At 54.8% G+C, this 27,254-nt stretch overlaps 2 protein-coding genes across 2 annotated transcripts in view; both read left to right on the plus strand.

Moving 5' to 3' along the window:
- HIRA (histone cell cycle regulator) overlaps positions 1-14,602 on the plus strand; it is a 61,728-nt gene extending 47,126 nt beyond the window's left edge. Inside the window, exons 21-25 of the mRNA XM_078885668.1 lie at positions 746-854; positions 4,567-4,689; positions 6,675-6,838; positions 10,778-10,866; positions 11,451-14,602. Of these exons, the coding sequence (XP_078741794.1) occupies positions 746-854; positions 4,567-4,689; positions 6,675-6,838; positions 10,778-10,866; positions 11,451-11,567 (602 nt within the window). The 3' untranslated portion in view covers positions 11,568-14,602. The remainder of the gene's footprint in view (positions 1-745; positions 855-4,566; positions 4,690-6,674; positions 6,839-10,777; positions 10,867-11,450) is intronic.
- A 1,203-nt stretch (positions 14,603-15,805) lies between these two features.
- On the plus strand, positions 15,806-23,451 carry MED19 (mediator complex subunit 19). The gene is made up of 6 exons (XM_078885669.1): positions 15,806-16,000; positions 17,050-17,172; positions 18,709-18,842; positions 19,640-19,742; positions 20,579-20,673; positions 23,329-23,451. Exons 1-6 carry the CDS (start codon positions 15,823-15,825, stop codon positions 23,377-23,379), a joined length of 684 nt encoding a protein of 227 aa, XP_078741795.1. The 5' UTR covers positions 15,806-15,822; the 3' UTR covers positions 23,380-23,451.
- Positions 23,452-27,254: the final 3,803 nt, after the last annotated feature.

Consider the following 27,254-nt stretch of genomic DNA (forward strand, 5'->3'; position numbering starts at 1 on the left):
GACGTCACGCTAGCAGGAAGTGACGTGGCACACACAGGAAGTGACGTGGCACACGCAGGAAGTGACGTGCAGGAAGTGACGTGGCACACGCAGGAAGTGACGTCACGCTAGCAGGAAGTGACGTTGCACACGCAGGAAGTGACGTGGGGCACGCAGGAAGTGGCGTGCTCACGCAGGAAGTGACGTGGGGCACGCAGGAAGTGACGTCACGCTAGCAGGAAGTGGCGTGCTCACGCAGGAAGTGACGTTGCACACGCAGGAAGTGACGTGGGGCACGCAGGAAGTGGCGTCACGCTAGCAGGAAGTGACGTGGGGCACGCAGGAAGTGGCGTGCTCACGCAGGAAGTGACGTGGGGCACGCAGGAAGTGACGTCACGCTAGCAGGAAGTGGCGTGCTCACGCAGGAAGTGACGTTGCACACGCAGGAAGTGACGTGGGGCACGCAGGAAGTGGCGTCACGCTAGCAGGAAGTGACGTCGCACGAGCAGGAAGTGACGTGCTCACGCAGGAAGTGGCGTCACGCTAGCAGGAAGTGACGTCGCACTAGCAGGAAGTGACGTGCTCACGCAGGAAGTGGCGTCACGCTAGCAGGAAGTGACGTGCTCACGCAGGAAGTGACGTGGGGCACGCAGGAAGTGGCGTCAAGCTAGCAGGAAGTGACGTGGGGCGCACAGGATGTGACGACATACACGCAGGAAGTGACGTGTCACACAGGAAGTGATTCCCACCCCCGCTCCCCCCCCAGGAGGGGAGTCTCTGGCTGCTGGGGGCTGCACTCTGACCCCGGAGGGTCGCCCCGTGGTGTCGCTGAGCAACGGACGCACCTACTGCTACAGCAGCAGCATGCACTGCTGGTGAGGGGGGTGAGGGGGGTGGTGAGGGTGGTGGTGAGGGTGGTGGTGAGGGTGGTGGTGAGGGTGGTGGTGAGGGTGGTGGTGAGGGTGGTGGTGAGGGTGGTGGTGAGGGTGGTGAGGGTGGTGGTGAGGGTGGTGGTGAGGGTGGTGAGGGTGAGGGTGGTACTGCTACAGCAGCAGCATGCACTGCTGGTGAGGGGGGTGAGGGTGGTGAGGGTGAGGGTGGTGAGGGTGAGGGTGGTACTGCTACAGCAGCAGCATGCACTGCTGGTGAGGGGGGTGGTGAGGGAGGTGAGGTTGAGGGTGGTACTGCTACAGCAGCAGCATGCACTGCTGGTGAGGGTGGTGAGGGGGGTGGTGAGGGTGGTGAGGGTGGTACTGCTACAGCAGCAGCATGCACTGCTGGTGAGGGGGGTGAGGGTGAGGGTGGTGGTGAGGGTGGTGGTGAGGGTGGTGGTGAGGGTGAGGGTGGTGGTGAGGGTGGTGAGGGTGGTGGTGAGGGTGGTGAGGGTGATGGTGAGGGTGGTGAGGGAGGTGAGAGTGAGGGTGGTACTGCTACAGCAGCAGCATGCACTGCTGGTGAGGGGGGTGGTGAGGGTGGTGGTGAGGGTGGTGAGGGTGGTGAGGGTGAGGGTGGTGAGGGTGGTGGTGAGGGTGGTGGTGAGGGGGGTGGTGAGGGTGGTACTGCTACAGCAGCAGCATGCACTGCTGGTGAGGGGGGTGAGGGGGGTGAGGCTGGTGGTGAGGGTGGTGCGGGTGGTGGTGGTGAGGGTGGTGAGGGGGGTGGTGAGGGTGGTGGTGAGGGTGGTGGTGAGGGTGGTGGTGAGGGTGGTGGTGAGGGGGGTAGTGAGGGTGGTGGTGAGGGTGGTGGTGAGGGTGCTGGTGAGGGTGGTGAGGGTGGTGAGGGTGGTGGTGAGGGTGAGGGTAGTACTGCTACAGCAGCAGCATGCACTGCTGGTGAGGGGGGTGAGGGTGAGGGTGGTGGTGAGGGTGGTGGTGAGGGTGGTGAGGGTGGTGGTGAGGGTGGTGAGGGTGAGGGTGGTGAGGGTGGTGGTGAGGGTGGTGAGGGTGGTGGTGAGGGTGGTGAGGGTGGTGAGGGTGAGGGTGATGGTGGTGGTGGTTGTTGTTGTAGAGTTGTTGTTGTTCTTGTCACCAGGACGTTGGTGTGTTGAGGGTGGCGGTGGTGGTGGTGGTTGTTGTTGTTGAGTAGTTGTTGTTGTGGTTGTTGTTGTAGAGTTGTGGTTGTTGTTGTATAGTTGTGGTGAGGGTGGTGAGGGTGGTGGTGAGGGTGGTGGTGAGGGTGGTGAGGGTGAGGGTGGTACTGCTACAGCAGCAGCATGCACTGCTGGTGAGGGGGGTGAGGGTGGTGAGGGTGAGGGTGGTACTGCTACAGCAGCAGCATGCACTGCTGGTGAGGGGGGTGAGGGTGAGGGTGGTGGTGAGGGTGGTGGTGAGGGTGGTGGTGAGGGTGAGGGTGGTGGTGAGGGTGGTGAGGGTGAGGGTGGTGAGGGTGGTGGTGAGGGTGGTGAGGGTGATGGTGAGGGTGGTGAGGGAGGTGAGAGTGAGGGTGGTACTGCTACAGCAGCAGCATGCACTGCTGGTGAGGGGGGTGGTGAGGGTGGTGGTGAGGGTGGTGAGGGTGAGGGTGGTGAGGGTGAGGGTGGTGAGGGTGGTGGTGAGGGTGGTGGTGAGGGTGGTGGTGAGGGGGGTGGTGAGGGTGGTACTGCTACAGCAGCAGCATGCACTGCTGGTGAGGGGGGTGAGGGGGGTGAGGCTGGTGGTGAGGGTGGTGCGGGTGGTGGTGGTGAGGGTGGTGAGGGGGGTGGTGAGGGTGGTGGTGAGGGTGGTGGTGAGGGTGGTGGTGAGGGGGGTAGTGAGGGTGGTGGTGAGGGTGGTGGTGAGGGTGCTGGTGAGGGTGGTGAGGGTGGTGAGGGTGGTGGTGAGGGTGGTACTGCTACAGCAGCAGCATGCACTGCTGGTGAGGGGGGTGAGGGTGAGGGTGGTGGTGAGGGTGGTGGTGAGGGTGGTGAGGGTGGTGGTGAGGGTGGTGAGGGTGAGGGTGGTGAGGGTGGTGGTGAGGGTGGTGAGGGTGGTGGTGAGGGTGGTGAGGGTGGTGAGGGTGAGGGTGATGGTGGTGGTGGTTGTTGTTGTAGAGTTGTTGTTGTTCTTGTCACCAGGACGTTGGTGTGTTGAGGGTGGCGGTGGTGGTGGTGGTTGTTGTTGTTGAGTAGTTGTTGTTGTGGTTGTTGTTGTAGAGTTGTGGTTGTTGTTGTATAGTTGTGGTTGTTGTGACCATGACGTTGGTGTGTGAGGGTGGTGTTGAGGGTGGCGGTGGTGGTGGTGGTGGTGGTTGTTGTTGTTGTATAGTTGTGGTTGTTGTTGAGTAGTTGTTGTGGTTGTTGTTGTTGTGGTTGTTGTTGTGACCAGGACGTTGGTGTGTGAGGGTGGTGTTGAGGGTGGCGGTGGTGGTGGTGGTTGTTGTTGTTGAGTTGTTGTTGTTGTGGTTGTTGTTGTTGTGGTTGTTGTTGTTGAGTTGTTGTTGTTGTATAGTTGTTGTTGTTGTGGTTGTTGTTGTAGAGTTGTTGAGTAGTTGTTGTTGTGACCAGGACGTTGGTGTGTGAGGGTGGTGTTGAGGGTGGCGGTGGTGGTTGTTGTTGTTGTATAGTTGTTGTTGTTGAGTTGTTGTGGTTGTTGTTGTTGTTGTTGAGTTGTTGTTGTTGAGTTGTTGTTGTAGAGTTGTGGTTGTAGAGTTGTTGAGTAGTTGTTGTAGAGTTGTTGTTGTGGTTGTTGTTGTAGAGTTGTTGTTGTTGTATAGTTGTTGTAGAGTTGTTGAGTAGTTGTTGTAGAGTTGTTGTTGTGGTTGTTGTTGTAGAGTTGTTGTAGAGTTGTGGTTGTAGAGTTGTTGAGTAGTTGTTGTAGAGTTGTTGTTGTGGTTGTTGTTGTAGAGTTGTTGTTGTTGTAGAGTTGTGGTTGTAGAGTTGTTGAGTAGTTGTTGTAGAGTTGTTGTTGTGGTTGTTGTTGTAGAGTTGTTGTTGTTGTATAGTTGTTGTTGTAGAGTTGTTGAGTAGTTGTTGTAGAGTTGTTGTTGTTGTTGTAGAGTTGTGGTTGTAGAGTTGTTGAGTAGTTGTTGTAGAGTTGTTGTTGTGGTTGTTGTTGTAGAGTTGTTGTTGTTGTATAGTTGTTGTTGTAGAGTTGTTGAGTAGTTGTTGTAGAGTTGTTGTTGTGGTTGTTGTTGTAGAGTTGTTGTTGTTGTATAGTTGTTGTTGTAGAGTTGTTGAGTAGTTGTTGTAGAGTTGTTGTTGTGGTTGTTGTTGTTGTAGAGTTGTTGTTGTAGAGTTGTTGAGTAGTTGTTGTAGAGTTGTTGTTGTGGTTGTTGTTGTAGAGTTGTTGTTGTTGTAGAGTTGTGGTTGTAGAGTTGTTGAGTAGTTGTTGTAGAGTTGTTGTTGTGGTTGTTGTTGTAGAGTTGTTGTTGTTGTATAGTTGTTGTTGTAGAGTTGTTGAGTAGTTGTTGTAGAGTTGTTGTTGTGGTTGTTGTTGTTGTAGAGTTGTTGTTGTAGAGTTGTTGAGTAGTTGTTGTAGAGTTGTTGTTGTGGTTGTTGTTGTGGTTGTTGTTGTTGTAGAGTTGTGGTTGTAGAGTTGTTGAGTAGTTGTTGTTGTTGAGTAGTTGTGGTTGTGGTTGTTGTTGTTGAGTAGTAGTTGTTGTTGTGACCAGGACGTTGGTGTGTGACCGCTTCGACCTGCTGCCCCTGGGCTCCGACCTCCGGGGCTGCCTCGCCTCCCAGAATGCACTGCACTGCTCGGGCCCACTCGCCGCCCTGCAGACTCGCGCACACAGGCACGTGTCTGTGTGTGTGTCACCCTGTGTGTCTGTGTGTGTGTGTCACCCTGTGTGTGTGTGTCACCCTGTGTGTGTGTGTCACCCTGTGTGTGTGTGTCTGTGTGTGTGTCACACTGTGTGTGTGTGTGTCACCCTGTGTGTGTGTGTCACCCTGTGTGTGTGTGTCACCCTGTGTGTGTGTCACCCTGTGTGTGTGTGTGTGTGTCACCCTGTGTGTGTGTGTCACCCTGTGTGTGTGTGTCACCCTGTGTGTGTGTGTCACACTGTGTGTGTGTGTGTGTGTCACCGTGTGTGTGTGTGTCACCCTGTGTGTGTGTGTCACCCTGTGTGTGTGTGTCACCCTGTGTGTGTGTGTCACCCTGTGTGTGTGTGTCTGTGTGTGTCTGTGTGTGTGTGTGTCTCTGTGTGTCTCAACCCGTGTCTCCGTGTCTCCGTGTGTCTCACCCCGTGTCTCTGTGTGTCTCACCCCTTGTCTCTGTGTGTGTGTGTGTATCTCTGTGTCTCTGTGTCTCTGTGTGTGTGTCTGTGTGTCTCACCCCGTGTCTCTGTGTCTCCGCGTGTGTCTCTGTGTCTCCGTGTCTCTGCGTGTGTAGCGGTGCGCGCCAGGCTGTGCGTGTCTCCGCCGTGTCTCCGTGTGTCTCACCCCGTGTCTCTGTGTGTGTCTGTGTGTATCTGTGTGTCTCTGTGTCTCACCCCGTGTCTCTGTGTGTGTGTGTGTCTCACCCCGTGTCTCTGTGTGTGTGTCTCTGCGTGTGTCTCCGCGTCTCTGCGTGTGTAGCGGTGCGCGCCAGGCAGTGCGTGTCTCCGCGTGTCTCACCCCGTGTCTCTGTGTGTCTCACCCCTTGTCTCTGTGTGTGTGTCTCTGTGTCTCTGTGTCTCTGTGTGTGTGTCTGTGTGTCTCACCCCGTGTCTCTGTGTCTCCGCGTGTGTCTCTGTGTCTCCGTGTCTCTGCGTGTGTAGCGGTGCGCGCCAGGCTGTGCGTGTCTCCGCCGTGTCTCCGCGTGTCTCACCCCGTGTCTCTGTGTCCCCGTGTCTCTGTGTCTCACCCCGTGTCTCTGCGTGCGTAGCGGTGCGCGCCAGGCTGTGTGTGTCTCTGTGTGTGTCTGTGTGTCTTACCCCGTGTCTCTGTGTCCCCGTGTCTCTGTGTCTCACCCCGTGTCTCTGCGTGCGTAGCGGTGCGCGCCAGGCTGTGTGTGTCTCTGTGTGTGTCTGTGTGTCTCACCCCGTGTCTCTGTGTCCCCGTGTCTCTGTGTCTCACCCCGTGTCTCTGCGTGCGTAGCGGTGCGCGCCAGGCTGTGCGTGTCTCCGCCGTGTCTCCGTGTGTCTCACCCCGTGTCTCTGTGTGTGTGTGTGTCTCTGTGTCTCTGTGTCTCTGTGTGTGTGTCTCTGTGTCTCACCCCGTGTCTCTGCGTGCGTAGCGGTGCGCGCCAGGCTGTGTGTGTCTGTGTGTGTGTGTCTCCGTGTGTCTCACCCTGTGTCTCTGCGTGCGTCTGTGTGTCTCTGCGTGCGTAGCGGTGCGCGCCAGGCTGTGTGTGTCTCTGTGTGTCTCTGCGTGTCTCACCCCGTGTCTCTGTGTCCCCGTGTCTCTGTGTCTCACCCCGTGTCTCTGCGTGCGTAGCGGTGCGCGCCAGGCTGTGCGTGTCTCCGCCGTGTCTCCGTGTGTCTCACCCCGTGTCTCTGTGTGTGTGTGTGTCTCACCCCGTGTCTCTGCGTGCGTAGCGGTGTGCGCCAGGCTGTGCGTGTCTCCGCCGTGTCTCCGAACCTGCAGCGCAGCTGTGTCTCTGTGTGTGTGTGTCTCTGCATATCTCTGTGTGTGTGTCTCCGTGTGTCTCACCCCGTGTCTCTGCGTGCGTAGCGGTGCGCGCCAGGCTGTGCGTGTCTCCGCCGTGTCTCCGTGTGTCTCACCCCGTGTCTCTGTGTGTCTCTGTGTCTCACCCCGTGTCTCTGTGTGTGTGTCTCACCCCGTGTCTCTGCGTGCGTAGCGGTGCGCGCCAGGCTGTGCGTGTCTCCGCCGTGTCTCCGAACCTGCAGCGCAGCTGTTCGCTGGCTCAGCTGGAGGCTCAGACGGCGGCGGCCATGGCGCTGGGATCACCGCGGGAATACCGCCACTGGATCACTGCCTACACCAGATACCTCGCTCAGGAGGGTACATTACACACTACACTATACACTACACTATACACTACACTATACACTACACTATACACTACACTATACACTACTATACACTACACTATACACTACACTATACACTACACTATACACTACACTATACACTACACTATACACTATACACTACACTATACACTACACTATACACTACACTATACACTACACTATACACTACACTATACACTACACTATACACTACACTATACACTACACTATACACTACACTATACACTACACTATACACTACACTATACACTATACACTACACTATACACTACACTATACACTACACTATACACTACACTATACACTACACTATACACTACACTACACTATACACTACACTATACACTACACTATACACTACACTATACACTACACTATACACTACACTATACACTATACACTACACTATACACTACACTATACACTACACTATACACTACACTATACACTACACTATACACTATACACTACACTATACACTATACACTACACTATACACTACACTATACACTACACTATACACTACACTATACACTACACTATACACTATACTATACATCTTCTTGGTTCTTTCGGTAAAGTCACGTAGAAGGGAAGTAATAAAATAATAAAAATAAAACATAATAAAACAATTCTCACGACGTTTCGGCCACAACGCCAGCAGCCGTCCTCAGGCGAAGAATGAGAACATTATCAAGCTAGGAGCTTATATAGGTGTTGCGAGGAGGAGCGCCTTAACAAAAGAATGTGCATATGAAGAGGAATTTAGCATACCAATGGACAATGCGTAGGGGGTGGGCGGAGGGGTTTCAAAGTCCCATTATGCCCATGCATTATGCAGGATCAACAGCACCACGGGGGGGCGCAAGGAACAACGTTAATAAAGGAAAGGAATGTTAGTGATATGTAGCTGCATTTGCCAAACAACCACGTAGAAAACCAAAGTAAAAACTACATAAAAAACTAAAATATAAACTGAAACTTACTATACTCTACAATAAGCTGAGTTACTAACAACAAATAATAAATTACAATTCTACGTCGTAAGAAGTATATAATATACTTCCATCTAAACTTTATTCTCTTAGCATATACAGTACTATATACTGCCATAGATAAACCCAACATTAAATTATATACTGTATTGCTGTAAACCACCCTATACTTTATACATTTTAATATAACACTATGTATTATTCAACTCACCCTAATGTGTATCGAAATGGTTTATTACGTCCTTCCAATGATTGCTAAGCCTGAATCCATCTTCTCGGTTAAAATTGTCTCTGTGTTTGTATATGTGAATCGCCTCATGAACGAATCTCTCATGATAGCCAGATGGCTTGCAGAGAACCTCCGTCTTGGAGAAGTCAATGTCATGTGAGCCCACTGAGTTGTAACAGTGATCTGCCACGGCTGAGGTGTTTGTCCTACCGTGTTTTAGATCAGCTTTATGTTCACGAATGCGGTCTGAGACGTGTCGTTTGGTTTCCCCAATGTAACTGCTACCACAGAGGCAACTTAGTTTGTAGACGCCAGGGTACTGTATGTCTGGAATCACATCTTTTACAGATGGTACCAGATCACGGATCTTATGTACTGTGTTGAATCGGACCTGGATCTTGTGTTTAATCAGGATTTTGGAGATCTTTTTTGTGACCCCAGCAATGTAGGGTAAGGTGATGGTCTTGAAAGGCTCCTCAACAGGATCTTTCTTGATGGTTGGAGTGATGGCTTTGCGGATTGTGTAGTCGGAGTAACCATTAGCCTTAAGAGCTTGGCGTACGTGTTTGAGTTCCCTGGAAATGTGTTCATGGTCGGAGATGCATTGGGCTCTATGATATAGAGTCTTGATGAGGGAATTCTTCTGGGATTGATGGTGGTGGGAATCCGGTTTTAGATAAGCATCCGTGTGGGTGGCTTTCCTGTAGACAGAGTGGCTCATTGAACCATCAGGTCTCCTTTTGATTAGGACATCCAAAAAGGGTAGCTTGCCATCATTTTCGACTTCCATGGTGAATCTGATGGCTGGGTGTATGGAATTGATGTGGTCGAGAAATTGGTAAATCGAAACTATACTATACACTACACTATACACTACACTATACACTACACTATACACTACACTATACACTACACTATACACTACACTATACACTACACTATACACTACACTATACACTATACACTACACTATACACTACACTATACACTATACACTACACTATACACTATACTATACACTACACTATACACTACACTATACACTACACTATACACTACACTATACACTATACACTACACTATACACTACACTATACACTATACACTACACTATACACTACACTATACACTATACACTACACTATACACTACACTATACACTACACTATACACTACACTATACATAATGATGGTGATAATGATGGTGATGTTGTTGATGATGTTGTTGATGAAGTTGTTGATGATGATGATGATGTTGATGATGGTGATGTTGTTGATGTTGTTGTTGTTGATGTTGTTGTTGTTGATGTTGTTGTTGTTGATGTTGTTGATGTTGTTGTTGTTGATGTTGTTGATGTTGTTGATGTTGTTGTTGTTGATGTTGTTGATGTTGTTGTTGTTGATGTTGTTGATGTTGTTGATGTTGTTGATGATGATGATGTTGTTGTAGATGTTGTTGTAGATGTTGTTGATGTTGTTGTTGATGTTGTTATGTTGTTGTTGATGTTGTTATGTTGTTGTTGTTGATGATGTTGTTGTTGTTGTTGATGTTGATGTTGTTGATGTTGTTGTTGTTGATGTTGTTGATGTTGTTGATGTTGTTGCTGATGATGATGTTGTTGTTGTAGATGTTGTTGTAGATGTTGTTGATGTTGTTGTTGTTGATGTTGTTGATGTTGATGATGTTGTTGATGTTGTTATGTTGTTGATGTTGTTATGTTGTTGTTGATGTTGTTGATGATGTTGTTGATGATGTTGTTGTTGTTGATGTTGTTGTTGTTGTTGTTGTTGATGTTGATGTTGATGTTGTTGATGTTGTTGATGTTGTTGGTGATGTTGTTGATGTTGTTGTTGATGATGTTGTTGTTGTTGATGTTGTTGATGTTGTTGTTGTTGATGTTGATGTTGTTGATGTTGATGTTGTTGATGTTGTTGTTGATGTTGTTGTTGATGATGTTGTAGATGTTGTTGATGTTGTTGTTGATGATGTTGTAGATGTTGTTGTTGTTGATGTTGTTGTTGATGTTGTTGATGTTGTTGTTGATGATGTTGTTGATGTTGTTGATGTTGTTGATGTTGTTGTAGATGTTGTTGATGTTGTTGTTGATGTTGTTGATGTTGTTGTTGATGTTGTTGATGTTGTTGATGATGATGTTGTTGTTGTAGATGTTGTTGATGTTGTTGTTGATGTTGTTGATGTTGTTGTTGACGTTGTTGATGTTGTTGTTGATGTTGTTGATGTTGTTGTTGATGTTGTTGATGTTGTTGTAGATGTTGTTGTAGATGTTGTTGATGTTGTTGTTGATGTTGTTGATGTTGTTGATGTTGTTGATGTTGTTGTTGATGTTGTTGTTGATGTTGTTGATGTTGTTGATGTTGTAGATGTTGTTGTAGATGTTGTTGATGTTGTTGATGTTGTTGTTGATGTTGTTGATGTTGTTGTTGGTTGATGTTGTTGATGTTGTTGTAGATGTTGTTGTAGATGTTGTTGATGTTGTTGTTGTTGTTGTTGATGTTGTTGATGTTGTTGTTGATGTTGTAGATGTTGTTGATGTTGTTGTTGTTGTTGATGTTGTTGATGTTGTTGTTGATGTTGTTGATGTTGTTGATGTTGTTGTTGATGTTGTTGATGTTGTTGATGATGTTGTTGATGTTGTTGATGTTGATGTTGATGATGTTGTAGGGATGGAGAGCCGGCTGAGGGAGGTCTGCACGGAGCTCATCGGCCCCATCCAGCCCAGCGCCTGCAGCACCTGGGAGACGCACATCCTGGTGAGGATGACATCACCACCATCATCACCATCACTACCATCACCACTATCATCACTATCACCATCATCACCATCATCACCATCATCACCATCATCACTATCATCATCACCATCACTACCATCACCATCATCACTATCACCATCATCACCATCATCACCATCATCATCACCACCATCATCACTACCATCACCATCACCTCTATCATCACTATCACCATCATCACCATCATCACCATCATCACCATCATCACCACCATCATCACTATCACCATCATCATCACTACCATCACCATCATCACTATCATCACTATCACCATCATCACCATCATCATCACCATCACTACCATCACCATCACCGTCATCACTATCATCACTATCACCACCATCATCATCATCACCATCATCACCATCATCACCATCATCACCATCATCATCACCATCATCATCACCACCATCATCACCATCATCACCATCATCACCATCACCACCACCATCAACAACACCATTACCACCACCATCACCACTGTCTGTGTGTGTCTGTGTGTGTGTCTGTGTCTATGTGTGTGTGTGTCTATGTGTGTACAGGGGGTGTCTAAGCGCGACCTGCTGAGAGACCTACTGCCTCTCATCGGCTCCAATCTGCGTCTGCAGCGACTCTTCATGGAAGTCCAGGAGCAGATGGACACAGTCCACGGGAAATGAGAGAGACACACACACACACACAGACACACACACACAGACACGCACACAGACACACACACACAGACACACACACACACAGACACACACATACATAGATACACATAGACACACACACATGGATACATAGACATACATACACACACACATAGACACACACAGACACACACACAGACACACACACAGACACACACACAGACACAGATACACACACACACAGACAACAACAACCGCCATTCGCCACTAAGTGGCGGTGACGTCACCACGACGCTTGTGCCAGGCCATGTGCACCCTGAGGCCACGTGAAGTGTCGAACGCCCGCTGGCAGGTCACGGGGCAGACCCAGGTGCCAGACACAGATACACACACACACAGACACACACATATAGACACACACACAGCTTAGACTGTTTTTTGTATGGAGGCGGTGCTTTGTAGTGGTGAGTGTGGTGATGGTGGTGAGTGTGGTGAGTGTGGTGAGTGTGGTGATGGTGGTGAGTGTGGTGATGGTGGTGAGTGTGGTGATGGTGGTGAGTGTGGTGATGGTGGTGAGTGTGGTGAGTGTGGTGAGTGTGGTGATGGTGGTGAGTGTGGTGATGGTGGTGAGTGTGAGAGAGTGAGATGGTGAGTGGGAGTGAGATGGTGATTAGCTGAGTGAGTGTGAGTGAATGTGTGTCAGTGAGTGGGAGTTGGATGGTGAGTGGCTGAGTGAGTATGTGGGTGACATGGTGAGTGAGTGAGTGAGAGTGAGATGGTGAGTGAGTGAGTGTGAGTGGCTGCATGGCTGCGTTAGAATGATGGTGCGTGAGTGGGTGGGTGGTATGAGATGGTGAGCGAGTGAGTGGGTGGGTGAGCGAGTGAGTGGGTGAGTGGGTGGGTGAGTGGGTGGGTGAGCGGGTGAGTGGGTGGGTGAGTGGGTGGGTGAGCGAGTGAGTGAGTGGGTGGGTGAGATGGTGAGCGAGCGAGTGAGTGGGTGGGTGAGCGAGTGTGTGAGTGAGATGGTGAGCGGGTGAGTGGGTGGGTGAGCTAGTGAGTGAGTGGGTGGGTGAGATGGTGAGCGAGTGGGTGGGTGAGCGAGTGAGTGTGTGGGTGGGTGGGTGAGATGGTGAGTGGCTGCGTGAGAGTGATGGTGAGTGGCTGTGTGAGTGTGCGAGTTAGTGAGCGAGTGAGCAGGTGAAGAGTTGGGTGGCTGGGTGAGTGTGTGGGTGAGTTGGTGAGTGGCTGGGTGAGTGTGTGGGTGAGATGGTGAGTGGCTGGGTGAGTGTGTGGGTGAGCTGGTCAGTGTGTGGGTGAGTGGCCGGGTGAGTGTGTGGGTGAGTGGCTGGGTGAGTGAGTGGGTGAGCTGGTGAGTGTGTGGGTGAGTGTGTGGGTGAGTGGGTGAGTGGCTGGGTGAGTGTGTGGGTGAGCTGGTGAGTGGCTGGGTGAGTGGGTGGGTGAGTGGCCGGGTGAGTGTGTGGGTGAGTGGCTGGGTGAGTGAGTGGGTGAGCTGGTGAGTGGCTGGGTGAGTGTGTGGGTGAGTGTGTGGGTGAGTGGGTGAGTGGCTGGGTGAGTGTGTGGGTGAGCTGGTGAGTGGCTGGGTGAGTGTGTGGGTGAGTGGCTGGGTGAGTGGGTGGGTGAGTGTGTGGGTGAGCTGGTGAGTGGCTGGGTGAGTGTGTGGGTGAGCTGGTCAGTGTGTGGGTGAGTGTGTGGGTGAGTGGCTGGGTGAGTGAGTGGGTGAGCTGGTGAGTGGCTGGGTGAGTGTGTGGGTGAGCTGGTCAGTGTGTGGGTGAGTGGCCGGGTGAGTGGCTGGGTGAGTGTGTGGGTGAGCTGGTGAGTGGCTGGGTGAGTGGGTGGGTGAGTGTGTGGGTGAGCTGGTCAGTGTGTGGGTGAGTGGCTGGGTGAGTGAGTGGGTGAGCTGGTGAGTGGCTGGGTGAGTGTGTGGGTGAGTGTGTGGGTGAGCTGGTGAGTGGCTGGGTGAGTGGCCGGGTGAGTGTGTGGGTGAGCTGGTGAGTGGCTGGGTGAGTGTGTGGGTTAGTGGCTGGGTGAGTGTGTGGGTGAGTGGGTGAGTGGCTGGGTGAGTGGGTGGGTGAGTGTGTGGGTGAGCTGGTGAGTGGCTGGGTGAGTGTGTGGGTGAGCTGGTGAGTGGCTGGGTGAGTCTGTGGGTGAGTGGCTGGGTGAGTGTGTGGGCGAGTGGGTGAGCTGGTAAGTGTGTGGGTGAGTGGGTGAGATGGTGTGTGTGTGTGGGTGAGTGGCTGGGTGAGTGTGTGGGCGAGTGGGTGAGCTGGTGAGTGTGTGGGTGAGATGGTGAGTGCGTGGGTGAGATGGTGAGTGTGTGGGTGAGAAGGTGAGTGTGTGGGTGAGTGGCTGCGTGAGTGGCTGGGTGAGCTGGTGAGTGTGTGGGTGAGTTGGTGAGCTGGTGAGTGAGTGAGTGGGTGAGTGTGTGGGTGAGTGAGTGAGTGGGTGAGCTGGTGAGTGTGTAGGTGAGTGTGTGGGTGAGTGAGTGGGTGAGTGTGTGGGTGAGTTGGTGAGCTGGCGAGTGAGTTGGTGAGCTGGTGAGTGAGTGTGTGGGTGAGTGAGTGTGTGGGTGAGTGAGTGAGTGGGTGAGTGTGTGGGTGAGTTGGTGAGCTGGCGAGTGAGTTGGTGAGCTGGGTGAGTGAGTGTGTGGGTGAGTGAGTGAGTGGGTGAGTGTGTGGGTGAGTGAGTGAGTGGGTGAGCTGGTGAGTGTGTAGGTGAGTTGGTGAGCTGGTGAGTGAGTTGGTGAGCTGGTGAGTGAGTGTGTGGGTGAGTGAGTGTGTGGGTGAGTGAGTGGGTGAGTGTGTGAGTGAGTTGGTGAGCTGGCGAGTGAGTTGGTGAGCTGGGTGAGTGAGTGTGTGGGTGAGTGAGTGGGTGAGTGAGTGAGTGGGTGAGCTGGTGAGTGTGTAGGTGAGTTGGTGAGCTGGTGAGTGAGTTGGTGAGCTGGTGAGTGAGTGTGTGGGTGAGTGAGTGAGTAGTCTGTAGTTGTCAGTAACAATAGTGGCCTCGCGTTCACCGTATTGCAAGAATAAAGATCAATAATTACACGATGGCTGACAGTAGTCGTGGTTTATCAGATGTCCTTGTTCAAACCTGTGTGGGTGAGTGTGTGGGTGAGTGTGTGGGTGAGTGTGTGGGTGAGTGTGTGGGTGAGTGTGTGGGTGAGTGTGGTGTGGGTGAGTGTGGTTTGTTGGTGTGAGTGAGTGTTGGTGTGGGTGAGTGGTGTGAGTAAGTGTGGTGTGGGTGAGTGTGGTGTGGGTGAGTGTGGTGTGGGTGAGTGGTGTGAGTAAGTGTGGGGTGTGTGAGTGTGGTGTGGGTGAGTGTGGTGTGGGTGAGTGTGGTGTGGGTGAGTGTGGTGTGGGTGAGTGTGGTGTGGGTGAGTGTGGTGTGGGTGAGTGTGGTGTGGGTGAGTGTGGTGTGGGTGAGTAGGTGCATGACTAAGTGGGTGTGATGATGAGTGGGTGGCTGGGTGAGTGAGTGACTGGGTGAGTGAGTGACTGAGTGGGTGAGTGACTGAGTGGGTGAGTGACTGAGTGGGTGAGTGACTGAGTGAGTGAGTGACTGGGTGAGTGAGTGACTGATTGGGTGAGAGACTGAGTGGGTGAGAGACTGAGTGGGTGAGTGAGTGGCTGAGTGAGTGACTGAGTGGGTGAGTGACTGAGGGGTTGAATGGGTGGGTGGGTGACTGAGTAAGTGACTGACTGGGTGAGTGGGTGAGTGACTGACTGGGTAAGTGACTGAGTAGGTGAGTGACTGAGTGAGTGACTCAGTGGGTGAGTGACTGAGTGGGTGAGTGAGTGAGTCACTGACTGAGTGGGTGAGTGACTGATTTTATCGATTTCATAATCGTTGAATCGACACCGCGGAATCGATTTACCTGATAAGCTCTCCCCAACGCATCTCGACAAAGTCAATAGGAATCGACAGCAGGAATCGGTTCCGGTAACAACCGAATCGACACCAAGTCAATAGGAATCGATACAGCAGAAATCAAATCTGAAAAAATCGAAACCCCCACCACGCATCTCACCAACCCAATAGGAATCGACACCGTGTGAATCGACTCGCCCCTTTAAAGGAATCTAAACCCATCCACGCATCACCCCCAACGCAACAGGAATCAACACCGCAAGAATCGATTTCCCCTCCTAAAAACAGAATCGAAACCCCACGCATCTCCGCCCGCACCCAACAGGAATCGACACCGCACGAATCGACGCGACCGACTCTAGAAAATCGATCACCCCCCCCCCCCGCCGCCGCCGTGATGATGGAGGCAGATCGGCTGATGGCCGCTTTCTCTGGAGCCGATCAAAACCTTGCCGGCCCCGGCTCCTCAGCGTCTCTCGGCGGCTACGGGAAGACGCTGGACGACTGCGGCGGGGGGGCCGCGGGAAGCGGCGGCGGCGTCTCTAACGACCCTTTCTACCTGCTCCGCGAACCAGGTGGGTTGCGGCCTAGTTAGGCTCTCGGGGTGGGCGTGAGGGGAAGGCCGGCAGGGCGGCTAGGCAAGGTGGGTCGGGGGGGGGGGGAGCCCGCGGTCTTTGGGTTTCTGTGTTGTTGTTGGGTGTCTGTGGGTCTCTGTGTGTTTCTGTGGATCTCTGTGAGTCTCTGTGTGTCTTTGTGTGTCTCTGTGAGTCTCTGTGAGTCTCTGTGGGTCTATGTGTGTCTCTGTGGGTCTCTGTGAGTCTCTGTGAGTCTCTGTGTGTCTTTGTGTGTCTCTGTGAGTCTCTGTGAGTCTCTGTGGGTCTATGTGTGTCTCTGTGGGTCTCTGTGTGTCTCTGTGAGTCTCTGTGAGTCTCCGTGTGTCTCTGTGAGTCTCCGTGTGTCTCTGCGTGTCTCTGCGAGTCTCTGTGGGTCTCTGTGTGTCTCTGTGTGTCTCTGTGGGTCTCTGTGAGTCTCTGTGTCTCTCTGTGTGTCTCTGTGGGTCTCTGTGTGTCTCTCTGAGTCTCTGTGCGTCTCTGTGTGAGTCTATGGGTCTCTGTGTGAGTGAGTCTATGGGTCTGTGGTGGTGAGTCTATGGATCTCTGTGTGAGTCTATGGGTCTCTGTGTGAGTGAGTCTATGGATCTCTGTGTGAGTGAGTCTATGGCTCTCTGTGTGGTGAGTCTATGGGTCTCTGTGTGAGTGAGTCTATGGCTCTCTGTGTGGTGAGTCTATGGCTCTCTGTGTGAGTGAGTCTATGGCTCTCTGTGTGAGTGAGTCTATGGCTTTCTGTGTGGTGAGTCTATGGGTCTGTGGTGGTGAGTCTATGGATCTCTGTGTGAGTCTATGGGTCTCTGTGTGAGTCTATGGGTCTCTGTGTGAGTCTATGGGTCTCTGTGTGAGTCTATGGGTCTCTGTGTGAGTCTATGGCTCTCTGTGTGAGTGAGCCGACTTCTCTCTGTAACTCCCCCGTGCCCCCCCTGCCCCCCCCCCCTGCCCCCCCCTGCCCCCCCTCCTGCCCCCCCCTGCCCCCCCCCCTGCCCCCCCCTGCCCCCCCCCCCCCCCCCCAGTGGCGAGTGAGCTGACTGGCAGCAGCAACCTGCTGTGCCACTACAACCTGGACGCCGCATTCGCAAAGTTCTGCGGCAAGAAAGTCAAAGAGAAGTTGAGCAACTTCCTGCCGGACCTGCCTGGTGAGGGCACGGGGGGGGCACGGGGGGGGGGGGGGGGCACGGGGGGGGGGGCACGGGGGGGGGGGGGGCACGGGGTAGGCATGAGGGGGGTGGTGGCCACGGTTGGGCACGGGGGGGCATGGGTGGGCACGGGTGGGCACGGGGGGGGGGGGGTGGGGTGGGCACGGGGGGGCATGGGCGGGCACGGGTGGGCACGGGGGGGTGGGGTGGGCACGGGGGGGGGGGTGGGGTGGGCACGGGGGGGGGGGGGTGGGGTGGGCACGGGGGGGCATGGGCGGGCACGGGTGGGCACGGGGGGGTGGGGTGGGCACGGAGGGGCATGGGCGGGCACGGGTGGGCACGGGGGGGGGGGGTGGGGTGGGCACGGGGGGGCATGGGGTGGGCAGACATGGGGAGACAGATAGTGACACACATACAGACACACACAGACAGAAACAGAGACACAGACACATACAGACACAAATACAGACAGATAGAGACACGAGGAGACAGACAGAGACACCGATTGAGACAGATAGAGATACGGGTAGACAGACAGAGACACGGGAAGACGCACAGAGAGGGAGACACGGAGAGAGACACAGAGAGAGGGAGACACGGGGGAGAGGTGACGGTGGTAGTTTGTCCGCATTGCCGTGATGTCCCCTTGTGTCTGCCTCTGTGTCTCTGTTTGTCCCGGTGTTGCATTGTCCGTGTGTGTGTGTCTGTGTGTGTGTGTGTCTATGTGTGTGTGTGTGTCTGTGTCTATGTGTGTGTGTTTGTCTGTATGTGTGTCTGTGTCTGTATGTGTGTGTCTGTGTGTGTGTCTGTGTCTGTATGTGTGTGTATGTATGTGTGTGTGTGTGTCTGTGTCTGTATGTGTGTGTCTGTGTGTGTGTCCTGTCTCTACGTCTTCCCTCGTGTCCCTGTGTCTTCCCCCCTTGTCCATGCCTTCCCGTGTCCCCCACGTGTCTCCCCGTGTCTCTCCTCGTGTCTCTATCTCCGTGTCTCTCTCTCCCCGTGTCTTTCTCCCCGTGTCTCTCCCCGTGTCTCTCTCTCCCCGTGTCTCTCTCTCCCCGTGTCTCTCTCTCCCCGTGTCTCTCTCCCCGTGTCTCTCTCCCCGTGTCTCTCTCTCTCAGTGTCTCTCTCACCCCGTGTCTCTCTCTCCCCGTGTCTCTCTCCCCGTGTTTCTCTCCCCGTGTCTCTCTCCCCCCATGTCTCTCTCACTGTGTCTCTCTCCCCGTGTCTCTCTCCCGGTGTCTCTGTGTCTCTATCTCTGTGTCTCTCTCTTTGTGTCTCTCTCCCCGTGTCTCTCTCTCCGTGTCTCCGTGTCTCTCTCTCCGTGTCTCTCTCCCCGTGTCTCTCTCCCCGTGTCTCTGTGTCTCTCTCTCCGTGTCTCTCTCTCCGTGTCTCTCTCCCCGTGTCTCTTCCCCCCCTCCGTGTCTCCCCATGTCTCTCACCGTGTCTCTCTCCCCGTGTCTCCCCGTCTCTCCCCGTGTCTCTCTCCCCGTGTCTCCCCGTGTCTCTCTCCCCGTGTTTCCCCGCCCACCCCCCCAGGAATGATTGACACCCCGGCGGTGCAAGACGGCTCGAGTCTACGAGCCGTGATGGACAAACCGCCGCTGTGTGGCAAGGAGCTACACATCCTCCCCAGCGCGCTCATGGCGGGATTCAGGCTCCACGCTGGGCCGGTACGGGGAGACACACGCAGGGAGAGACACGGGGAGACACGGGGAGACACGGGGGGAGACACGGGGAGACACGGGGAGAGACACGGGGAGAGACACGGGGAGACACGGGGAGAGACACGGGGGAGACACGGGGAGACACACGGGGAGACACACGCAGGGAGAGACACGGGGAGACACGGGGGGAGACACGGAGAGACACAGGAAGACACACGGGGAGACACACGGGGAGAGACATGGGGAGACACGGGGGAGACACGGGGAGAGACGCGGGGGGAGACGCGGGGAGAGACGCGGGGAAACACACGGGGAGACACACGGGGAGACACGGGGAGAGACACGGGGAGAGATACGGGGAGACACGGGGCGACACGGGGGGAGACACGGGGAGACACGGGGAGAGACACGGAAACACACGGAGACACACGGGGAGACACGGTGAGAGACACACGGAGAGACACGGGGAGACACACGGGGAGACACACGGGGAGACACACGGGGAGACACACGGGGAGACACGGGGAGAGACGCGGGGAGACACGGGGAGACACACGGGGAGACACACGGGGAGACACACGGGGAGAGACACGGAGAGAGACACGGGGGGAGACACGGGGGGAGACACGGAGAGACACGGGGGGAGACACGGGGAGACACGGGGGTGATGGTGGTGGTGTACCTGTTGACGAGGTTGTGGTGGTGTAGCAGCTGTTGTTGTTGATGTTGTTGTTGTTGATGTTGTTGTTGTTGATGTTGTTGATGTTGTTGATGTTGTTGTTGATGTTGTTGTTGTTGTGTAGCTACCGGATCAGTACCGGCTGCTGCACCAGATGCCCCTTCGCAAGAAGCACAAACAGAAGCAGAAACACCGCAGGCCCGACACCATGAGTCACGACGGCAAGGGTGAGACACAACAACCACAACAACCACAACAACAACCACAACAACAACAACAACCACAACAACAACAACCACAACAACCACAACAACAACCACAACAACAACCACAACAACAACAACCACAACAACAACAACCACAACAACAACCACAACAACAACAACCAACAACACAACAACCACAACAACAACAACCACAACAACAACCACAACACAACAACATAACCCTGCACTACTATACACCACTATACACTACACTACCATACACTACACTATACACTACACTATACACTACTATACACTACCATACACTACACTATACACTACACTATACACTACTATACACTACCATACACTACACTATACACTACACTATACACTACACTATACACTACTATACACTATACACTACACTACCATACACTACACTATATACTACACTATACACTACTATACACTATATACTGCACTATTATACACTACACTGCTATACACTACACTATCCGTGTGTCTGTGTGTGTGTGTCTGCATCTTTGTGTGTATCTCTGTGTGTGTGTCTGTGTGTGTCTGTGTGTGTGTCTGTGTGTGTGTCTGTCTGTGTATGTGTGTCTGTGTGTGTCTGTGTATGTGTGTCTCTGTGTGTGTGTCTGTGTGTGCGTGTGTGTCTGTGTGTGTGTGTGTCTGTGTGTGTATGTGTGTGTCTGTGTGTGTGTCTGTGTGTGTCTGTGTGTGTGTGTCTGTGTGTGTCTGTGTGTGTGTCTGTGTGTGTGTGTGTGTGTGTCTGCGTGTGTGTGTGTCTGTGTGTGTGTGTCTGTGTGTGTGTCTGTCCGTGTGTGTCTCAGAGCTGGCATCCGACTCGGACCCCAAGAAGAAAAAGAAGAAGAGAGAAGACGACCCGGAGAGACGCAGACGCAAGAAGGACAAGAAGAAAAAGAAGGTGGGTAGATAGACACGGGGAGAGAGACACGGAGACACGGAGAGAGAGACACGGAGACACGGAGAGAGAGACACGGGGAGAGAGACACGGGGAGAGAGACACGGGGAGAGAGACACGGAGACACGGGGAGAGAGACACGGAGACACGGAGACACGGAGAGAGAGACACAGAGACACGGAGACACGGAGAGAGAGACACAGAGACACGGGGAGAGAGACACGGAGAGAGAGACACAGAGACACGGGGAGAGAGACGGGGAGAGAGACACGGGGAGAGAGACACAGAGACACGGAGACACGGAGAGAGAGACACGGGGAGAGAGACACGGAGACACGGGGAGAGAGACACAGAGACACGGGGAGAGAGACATGGGGAGAGAGACACGGGGAGAGAGACACAGAGACACGGAGACATGGGGAGAGAGACACGGGGAGAGAGACACGGAGACACGGGGAGAGAGACACGGGGAGAGAGACACGGAGACACGGAGAGAGAGACACGGAGACACGGGGAGAGAGACACAGAGACACGGGGAGAGAGACACGGGGAGAGAGACACGGAGACACGGGGAGAGAGACACGGAGACACGGAGAGAGAGACACGGGGAGAGAGACACGGGGAGAGAGACACGGGGAGAGAGACACGGAGACACGGGGAGAGAGACACAGAGACACGGGGAGAGAGACACGGGAAGAGAGACACGGGGAGAGAGACACGGGGAGAGAGACACGGAGACACGGAGAGAGAGACACGGGGAGAGAGACACGGGGAGAGAGACACGGGGAGAGAGACACGGAGACACGGAGAGAGAGACACGGGGAGAGAGACACGGGGAGAGAGACACGGAGACACGGGGAGAGAGACACGGAGACACGGAGAGAGAGACACGGGGAGAGAGACACGGGGAGAGAGACACGGAGACACGGAGAGAGAGACACGGGGAGAGAGACACGGAGACACGGGGAGAGAGACACGGAGACACGGAGAGAGAGACACGGGGAGAGAGACACGGGGAGAGAGACACGGGGAGAGAGACACGGAGACACGGGGAGAGAGACACAGAGACACGGGGAGAGAGACACGGGAAGAGAGACACGGGGAGAGAGACACGGGGAGAGAGACACGGAGACACGGAGAGAGAGACACGGGGAGAGAGACACGGGGAGAGAGACACGGGGAGAGAGACACGGAGACACGGGGAGAGAGACACGGGGAGAGAGACACGGGGAGAGAGACACGGGGAGAGAGACACGGAGACACGGGGAGAGAGACACGGGGAGAGAGACACGGGGAGAGAGACACGGGGAGAGAGACACGGAGACACGGGGAGAGAGACACGGGGAGAGAGACACGGAGACACGGGGAGAGAGACACGGGGAGAGAGATACGGAGACACGGAGAGAGAGACACGGGGAGAGAGACACGGGGAGAGAGACACGGAGACACGGAGACACGGGGAGAGAGACACGGGGAGAGAGACACGGAGACACGGGGAGAGAGACACGGGGAGAGAGACACGGGGAGAGAGACACGGGGACACGGGGAGAGAGACACGGGGAGAGAGACACGGAGACACGGGGAGAGAGACACGGAGACACGGGGAGAGAGACACGGGGAGAGAGACACGGAGACACGGAGAGAGAGACACGGGGAGAGAGACACGGAGACACGGAGAGAGAGACACGGGGAGAGAGACACGGGGAGAGACACGGAGAGAGAGACACGGAGACACGGAGAGAGAGACACGGGGAGAGAGACACAGGGAGAGAGACACGGGGAGAGAGACACGGGGAGAGAGACACGGCGAGAGAGACACGGAGACACGGAGAGAGAGACACGGGGAGAGAGACACAGGGAGAGAGACACGGGGAGAGAGACACGGGGAGAGAGACACGGAGAGAGAGACACGGAGACACGGAGAGAGAGACACGGGGAGAGAGACACAGGGAGAGAGACACGGGGAGAGAGACACGGAGAGAGAGACACGGAGACACGGAGAGAGAGACACAGGGAGAGAGACACAGGGAGAGAGACACGGGGAGAGAGACACGGGGAGAGAGACACGGAGACACGGGGAGAGAGACACGGGGAGAGAGACACGGGGAGAGAGACACGGGGAGAGAGACACGGAGAGAGAGACACGGAGACACGGAGAGAGAGACACGGGGAGAGAGACACGGGGACACGGAGAGAGAGACACGGGGAGAGAGACACAGGGAGAGAGACACGGGGAGAGAGACACGGAGAGAGAGACACGGGGAGAGAGACACGGGGAGAGAGACACGGAGACACGGGGAGAGAGACACGGGGAGAGAGACGCACTAGTGACTGTGTAGTCATCTGCCCTGTGCCCACAGAGCCGACACAGCCCAGAGCACCCCTCAGCTCCACTCTCCTCCTCCTAGTCACCCGCTAAGTCACCCACTGAGTCACCCACTAAGTCACCCACTAAGTCACCCGCTAAGTCACCCGCTAAGTCACCCGCTAAGTCACCCACTAAGTCACCCGCTAAGTCACCCGCTAAGTCACCCGCTAAGTCACTAAGTCACCCACTAAGTCACCTGCTAAGTCACTCAGTCACCCACTAAGTCACCCACTAAGTCACTAAGTCACCCACTAAGTCACCCACTAAGTCACCCTGCCCTGTGCCCACAGAGCCGACACAGCCCGGAGCACCCCTCAGCGCCACTCTCCTCCTCCTCCTAGTCACCCACTAAGTCACCCGCTAAGTCACCCACTAAGTCACCCGCTAAGTCACCCACTAAGTCACCCACTAAGTCACCCTGCCCTGTGCCCACAGAGCCGACACAGCCCGGAGCACCCCTCAGCGCCACTCTCCTCCTCCTCCTAGTCACCCACTAAGTCACCCACTAAGTCACCCACTAAATCACCCTGCCCTGTGCCCACAGAGCCGACACAGCCCGGAGCACCCCTCAGCGCCACTCTCCTCCTCCTAGTCATCCATTAAGTCACCCACTAAGTCACCCGCTAAGTCACCCGCTAAGTCACCCGCTAAGTCACCCGCTAAGTCACCCGCTAAGTCACCCGCTAAGTCACCCGCTAAGTCACCTGCTAAGTCACCCGCTAAGTCACCCGCTAAGTCACCCGCTAAGTCACCCGCTAAGTCACCCGCTAAGTCACCCGCTAAGTCACCCGCTAAGTCACCCGCTAAGTCACCCGCTAAGTCACCCGCTAAGTCACCCGCTAAGTCACCCACTAAGTCACCCACTAAGTCACCCTGCCCTGTGCCCACAGAGCCGACACAGCCCGGAGCACCCCTCAGCTCCACTCTCCTCCTCCTCCTAGTCACCCGCTAAGTCACCCGCTAAGTCACCCGCTAAGTCACCCGCTAAGTCACCCGCTAAGTCACCCGCTAAGTCACCCGCTAAGTCACCCGCTAAGTCACCCACTAAGTCACCCACTAAGTCACCCTGCCCTGTGCCCACAGAGCCGACACAGCCCGGAGCACCCCTCAGCTCCACTCTCCTCCTCCTCCTAGTCACCCACTAAGTCACCCGCTAAGTCACCCGCTAAGTCACCCACTAAGTCACCCACTAAGTCACCCTGCCCTGTGCCCACAGAGCCGACACAGCCCGGAGCACCCCTCAGCTCCACTCTCCTCCTCCTCCTAGTCACCCACTAAGTCACCCACTAAGTCACCCACTTAGTCACCCACTAAGTCACCCTGCCCTGTGCCCACAGAGCCGACACAGCCCGGAGCACCCCTCAGCTCCACTCTCCTCCTCCTCCTAGTCACCCGCTAAGTCACCCGCTAAGTCACCCGCTAAGTCACCCGCTAAGTCACCCGCTAAGTCACCCGCTAAGTCACCCGCTAAGTCACCCACTAAGTCACCCACTAAGTCACCCTGCCCTGTGCCCACAGAGCCGACACAGCCCGGAGCACCCCTCAGCTCCACTCTCCTCCTCCTCCTAGTCACCCACTAAGTCACCCGCTAAGTCACCCGCTAAGTCACCCACTAAGTCACCCACTAAGTCACCCTGCCCTGTGCCCACAGAGCCGACACAGCCCGGAGCACCCCTCAGCTCCACTCTCCTCCTCCTCCTAGTCACCCGCTAAGTCACCCACTAAGTCACCCACTTAGTCACCCACTAAGTCACCCTGCCCTGTGCCCACAGAGCCGACACAGCCCGGAGCACCCCTCAGCTCCACTCTCCTCCTCCTCCTAGTCACCCGCTAAGTCACCCGCTAAGTCACCCGCTAAGTCACCCGCTAAGTCACCCGCTAAGTCACCCGCTAAGTCACCCGCTAAGTCACCCGCTAAGTCACCCACTAAGTCACCCACTAAGTCACCCTGCCCTGTGCCCACAGAGCCGACACAGCCCGGAGCACCCCTCAGCTCCACTCTCCTCCTCCTCCTAGTCACCCACTAAGTCACCCGCTAAGTCACCCGCTAAGTCACCCGCTAAGTCACCCGCTAAGTCACCCGCTAAGTCACCCACTAAGTCACCCACTAAGTCACCCACTAAGTCACCCTGCCCTGTGCCCACAGAGCCGACACAGCCCGGAGCACCCCTCAGCTCCACTCTCCTCCTCCTCCTAGTCACCCACTAAGTCACCCACTAAGTCACCCACTAAGTCACCCTGCCCTGTGCCCACAGAGCCGACACAGCCCGGAGCACCCCTCAGCTCCACTCTCCTCCTCCTCCTAGTCACCCACTAAGTCACCCACTAAGTCACCCACTAAGTCACCCACTAAGTCACCCTGCCCTGTGCCCACAGAGCCGACACAGCCCGGAGCACCCCTCAGCTCCACTCTCCTCCTCCTCCTAGTCACCCACTAAGTCACCCACTAAGTCACCCACTAAGTCACCCTGCCCTGTGCCCACAGAGCCGACACAGCCCGGAGCACCCCTCAGCTCCACTCTCCTCCTCCTCCTAGTCACCCACTAAGTCACCCACTAAGTCACCCACTAAGTCACCCACTAAGTCACCCACTAAGTCACCCTGCCCTGTGCCCACAGAGCCGACACAGCCCGGAGCACCCCTCAGCTCCACTCTCCTCCTCCTCCTAGTCACCCACTAAGTCACCCACTAAGTCACCCACTAAGTCACCCACTAAGTCACCCTGCCCTGTGCCCACAGAGCCGACACAGCCCGGAGCACCCCTCAGCTCCACTCTCCTCCTCCTCCTAGTCACCCACTAAGTCACCCACTAAGTCACCCACTAAGTCACCCTGCCCTGTGCCCACAGAGCCGACACAGCCCGGAGCACCCCTCAGCTCCACTCTCCTCCTCCTCCTAGTCACCCACTAAGTCACCCACTAAGTCACCCACTAAGTCACCCACTAAGTCACCCTGCCCTGTGCCCACAGAGCCGACACAGCCCGGAGCACCCCTCAGCTCCACTCTCCTCCTCCTCCTAGTCACCCACTAAGTCACCCACTAAGTCACCCACTAAGTCACCCACTAAGTCACCCTGCCCTGTGCCCACAGAGCCGACACAGCCCGGAGCACCCCTCAGCTCCACTCTCCTCCTCCTCTCAGCAGGGGGGGGGGAGGGGGGGGCGGGGGGGGGAGGGGGGATGAGGTGAGGGCTGCCCCCCCCCCCTCCCTCCCTCCACCAGCCCCTCGGCCCCCACCTCATCGGGGTCAGGGGTCACGAGGAGGAGGAGGAAGTTGTGGGTGGAAGTGGACTTCTCTCTGCGGTGCATTCTGGGAAGATCAACCTTCGATGTCACTGGGGGGGGGGGCGGAGTTCACGATGGCCGTGTCACTGGGTGGGGTTCACGATGGCCGTGTCAGTAGGTGGGGTTCACGATGGCCGTGTCAGTAAGGGGGTTTATGATGGCCGTGTCAGGTTCACGATGGCCGTGTCAGTAGGTGGGGTTCATGATGGCCGTGTCAGGTTCACGATGGCTGTGTGGGTGGGTGGGGTTCACGATGGCCGTGTCACTGGGTGGGGTTCACGATGGGCGTGTCAGGTTCACGATGGCCGTGTGGGTGGGTGGGGTTCACGATGTCCATGTGTAGCGCGCGGGGATGCCTGTACAATATTTCTTATCAGTAAAGTTTGTATATTAAAGTGAGTCTGTGTGTGTGTGTCGCGTGTGTGTGTCACTGTGTGTGTCGTGTGTGTCTGCATTGTTCTTGAAGTTTTTCACAACTTCAAGGACAGTGCACACATCAGAGTTGTGTTTTTTGTTTGCATTACGACTGCAGGTATTGTGGTCTATGCAAACATGACTCCTCGTAAAAAAGGTGTCAGTTTTGTTGCCAGATAGAAGGGTACAAAAACAATGTTCGTGGTCAGAAGCTTTCGTGACCAGAGGTTTTAACTGTAATAGGCCAGATCTGTCATTATGTATTTCATTCTGTGCCTGTGATTAACGCGGCACGGATTGGTTGAAGTGCGTCACGTGACCGCCGGCAAGCAGCCAATCAGAGGTGAGCCCCTCACAAACGTGCACGCCCCCCAGGTGATGTTGTGCCCTAATAAGGAGCTGTGGGCAGTTGATCTGCCAGCCAGGGGGGTGGGGGCTGAGGGGGTGGGGGCTGAGGGGGAGGGGGGTGGGGGCTGAGGGGGTGGGGGCTGAGGGGGAGGGGGCTGAGGGGGTGGGGG

The sequence above is a fragment of the Lampetra fluviatilis genome, unplaced genomic scaffold (genome assembly GCF_964198595.1).
Source record: "Lampetra fluviatilis unplaced genomic scaffold, kcLamFluv1.1 SCAFFOLD_484, whole genome shotgun sequence".
NCBI lineage: Eukaryota > Metazoa > Chordata > Hyperoartia > Petromyzontiformes > Petromyzontidae > Lampetra > Lampetra fluviatilis.